The sequence below is a fragment of the Limulus polyphemus genome, unplaced genomic scaffold (assembly GCF_000517525.1).
Source record: "Limulus polyphemus unplaced genomic scaffold, Limulus_polyphemus-2.1.2 Scaffold1846, whole genome shotgun sequence".
In the NCBI taxonomy this organism is placed as follows: domain Eukaryota; kingdom Metazoa; phylum Arthropoda; class Merostomata; order Xiphosura; family Limulidae; genus Limulus; species Limulus polyphemus.
In genome coordinates this window covers 105,390-109,816 of record NW_013667456.1, presented here as the reverse complement: position 1 = coordinate 109,816, position 4,427 = coordinate 105,390, and the positions used below count along the sequence as shown (strand labels likewise).

General features: G+C 33.3%; 1 protein-coding gene across 4 annotated transcripts in view; it reads left to right on the top strand.

Moving 5' to 3' along the window:
• The window catches only part of LOC106465131 (epithelial splicing regulatory protein 2-like), a 68,583-nt gene that overhangs the window by 47,981 nt on the left and 16,175 nt on the right, over positions 1–4,427 (top strand). For all 4 annotated transcript variants that reach the window (XM_022392964.1, XM_022392962.1, XM_013925329.2 and 1 more), the window contains exon 10: positions 1,005–1,238. In XM_022392964.1, the coding sequence (XP_022248672.1) occupies positions 1,005–1,238 (234 nt within the window). The remainder of the gene's footprint in view (positions 1–1,004; positions 1,239–4,427) is intronic.

Below are 4,427 nucleotides of genomic sequence, written 5' to 3'. Positions count from 1 at the left end.
AGCCATCCCCACATTTACTTCCTTTTTAAAAAGTTTTTCTTTACTTGTTTACTTGTTTTTCAACGCAGTGTTTCAATAGACATAGAGAGATTGTACTTATAACCAAGTTATAAATACAATGAGGTTCTAACTGTAATATTTATTGTTTATTTATTATTGGCTGGTAATTCTTGTTACACCCTGTACTTAAGCTTTTTAAAGAAACGTCAGATTTCTGTAAGAAAGCTAACTTCAAGGGGTAATAATAACATCGTTTATATTAGATTTATGATTTTTTTAAATTACTACTAGTTATTAATAATACTTATAAAAGCGTATATTCCGTTTCAAACTATGTTATCTAAGTGAAATTGGTTGACACCATTGTTTTGGTTTTCGAGTTATCATGTAATATAAAAAAGCAGAAGAAAGACGAACAAGAAATTCAAACTTTTTGCTATGATATTTACAGACATTCCCAGAACTTGTAACTGAGTAATGACGTAGATATTGTTATAAAAGGAAACACTGTATAGTATTGTAACGTTCTGATGACCTATTGAGGAGATATTTAAAATACCGTTTCGATGAACAACTCGAGCCATCCCTATGTAGGCAGTGCTACCGCCTGCCTGATAACTTTGATGTGCCGAAAGTTATAAACTCACTTCTACAAATGTACGATTTCCCTTATTTAATTGAAAGTTAAATTAAAAGCTCAAAGTCTGGTTTAGATTTACGAACTCAACAAATCTTTATTTTCTTTAGCTGCCATAAAAACAGTTGTTATTGATTAAGTATTGTCACTTTATCACATTTCACCTTTAATCACAACATTATTTGTTTTCTCTTTTGATTCACGAGCATGGTTTACTAATACATTGTTGTACACGATTGTAGTTTAAATCTTATATAGTCGCCAAACAATAGTGAGAACCAACACTATATGTATTTCGTTATAACTGTTTCGACCATTATTTTATTGGGTAGTACAGTAATTTCACTATACTCTTTACGTTGATCAGGTACTTAATCGCAGCATGGACCCCCGAACCTATGAACAACAGCAACCTTTGATAGCGAACATTCCCCAAGTCCCATTGCTTCCACAGCAGTTGCTTCCCTCTGGATCCAGAAAAGATTGTATACGACTTCGGGGATTGCCATACGAGGCACAGGTGGAACACATTCTTGAGTTCTTAGGGGATCACTCCAAAAACATCGTTTTTCAAGGAGTTCACATGGTTTATAATGCTCAAGTATGTGACTTCATCAGAATTCATAAATAATACTAACCAAACATTTATCTTATTTTAAGAAGTAACTTTAAAATTAGTGATTATTAAAGCTGGACAGTTAAGATCGTTTTTGGATAATTATAAATCGTTTAGAGACTACTGAAATAATAATAACAGACAATAATTAATACAAACAAAAATTACAAAAAATACTAAAAAAAAAATCGTGCTACATAGATTAGGCCTAAGGAACAAAGTTTTTATCAGCATCTTGAAAACACCGTTTAATCCTAGAATATTGAATAATTGCATCATTTCGTTAGCCACATTTGTTAAATGTTTGAAGTTTCGATCCATTAAACTAAGTACTTCTCATGAAATAACAAAAATTATTGAGTGAATTTTCTGTATCAACAAAAAAACAGCTCGTACACATACAGAAGTCGTTACTTAGCAATACTTCAGTTATTGACAAAAATATTTTGTGTGAATCAAGATTTAAATTGTGCTCAAAACCATCTAAAGCAGAACTGCGTGTGCATAATTCTGCTCTGGAACGTATTATAACATTTTAATGTATTTTATACCAGCTGACTTACCTGTTCAACATTCGGTAATGATACATTGGAGGTAAATTCCGAACAATGATCATCCTTAGGGTACATGCCAGCTTTGGTAACAATCTGTCTAGCGGTTCGCCAATTATAAGCGGACACACATACGCACACAGGCTTTTTCAAATATTAAGTTAGATGACTGTAACAGATACTGATTTTGAATTTCTAAGGATTTATAACAGGTCGTAAAAGAGTTTTTTTTTATCCTAGCAATTTCAATTAACAAGCAAACTTAACTATTAAAGTTTTTTTTTTTTAAAACATTATTAACATTGATGTTTACGAACAATTTTCTTTATTAAAGTAAATTTCTGATATAATTATGGAAAGAGGAAAACATTCTGTTTATTTCTTTTGTACTGTTTTTCGTAATGATCTTAGTGGCATGATAACCGAGAAAGTCTTGTCGCATTTTAAACACCATTAAAAGTACTGTTAGCCCGGCATGGCCAGGTGGTTAGGGCTCTCGACTCGCAATCAACGGGTCGCGAGTTCGAATCCCCGTCACACCAAATATGTTCGCCCTTTCACCCGTGGGGACGTTATAGTGTGACGGTCAGTCACACTATTCGTTGGTAAAAGAGTAGCCCAAGTGTTGGCTGGGTGGTGGGTGGTGATGACTAGCTGCCTTCCCTCTAATCTTACACTGCTAAATTAGGGACGGCTAGCGCAGATAGCCCTCGTGTAGTTTGTGCGAAATCCAAAACAAACAAACAAAGTATTGTTAATTAACAGATCCAATAACACATACAGAAAAATATTTACCAGTTAAATAGTATTAAAAATCAGTTCTTTTTTCTTCTTATATTTGAAACATGGAAGCGGAGAAATGTTTTCCGTTTGTGGATTTAAAACGTTGGAAAAAACAAAAGTAGGTGCATGTCTGACATGCGTGAAGCAATAATTTATCTGAAACGTAAGTTAAGACTTTAGACATCTATCTTATTACTTTAACAATTCATTTGATAGTTAACGGTTGTTTGACTAAGAAAAAAATAAACCGTTTGCCAAAAATGAGCTTTCAATATTAAGAGTGAACAAACTTAAGCATGTTGAGAAACACTTGAGCAATAGGAGTAGACAAACTTTTCTTTTTATTATTCTTGAAAAATTATTTCAAGATGAAGAATGGATCTGTATCCTAGCTTTCTGTTGTTCCTTGCCAAATTATTTAAAACTTTTTTTTTTTTTTACTGCCCTTGATACGAGAAAAGATTTGAAGAGTAAAAGCGCGGATAGTGTCGATTTTTGTTTGTTAGTCCTTAAAAACAGTTTGAAGGTTAAGAGTGGGCAAAGTCAGGGTTTTATTGGCCTTTGAAAAACAAATTGAAGATTAAGAATGAACAAAGTTGGGGTTTTCTTGTCCTGTGAAAAACAGATTGAAGAGCAGGTAAAGTTGTGGTTTTCTTGGCCTTTGAAAAAACAAATTGAAGCTTAAGAGTGGACAAAGTCGGGTTTTTTATTGTCCCCTGAGAAATTAGTATTTTGTTAGCTACCGAGAGTATTTTATTATTGCTATGTTTTTAACAAAGGTCTGTGATAAGACTATTAAAAGGGTAGTTGATTGTTTTTTTTTGTTAAGTATAAAGCTACACAATGGGCTATTTGTGCTGTGCCCATCACGGTATCGAAACCCAGTTTTTAGCGTCATAAGTTCAAAAGACTTGTGGCTGATTCACTGAGGGGCATGTTACAGGTCTTCCGTTTGATCACAGAACTTTAAAGTGCCCCTGTTTAGGAACATTAGTTTAAATTGTGGGTTGGTCCTGTGGTACAGCTCTGGATTTCAGAGCTAGCGATGCGGGTTCGAATCCATGCGATAGTTTAAAATATTCTTCGCACTATAAGATGTTGGTGTGTTATAAAAGTGATAGTCAAACCCTTTATAGCATGGAGGGTGGGTGGTAGGGTGTTGCTGATTGGCTTCCTGTCTTCTGGTGAGTAGTTTAAAATTAGGGACGGCGGCCAATAGTCTTATTTGCTTTGTTATAAATACAAAATACAAGTACGGTTTTAATATTGTAAAAGAAGTATAAGATTATACGATATTTGTTCTCTTGAGAAATCTTACTATTGTATCTGAAGTACGTGTTTCATGCGAACAAGAAGTCAGACATTCTAAACACGTGGCTTATCTAAATAAACATTTTAAAAACTAAAATCTCAATACTTGTTTCTATTCTAGAGGAGCGGTTTCGTCTTGGGTAACTTACAGAGCTCACTGAACCTCCTTTTCCTAAATAATGCCTCCCCCTCCTCCGAAAACTCAGCAGTGGGCAGAACACGTATAACTCATCGTGCAGCTTTGCACTGAACAACAAACAAACAAACAAAATCCTCTAGCTAAAATTTAAGTGTTAACTTGCTGACAATGAAAATAATCAAATGTGTAATGTGTATTACTTACCTTGGTAAATAGATAAAACAAAATATTATAGTATACGAATGTTATGTGTCTGTCTGTCTATATATATAATGCTATGCAATACATTAATTGTTCATAGGCGATTAAAATCAGCACTGTAAAACTATAGTGAAGTTAATATAAACCAAAAAAAAAATTATATATATATATATATATATATATATATAT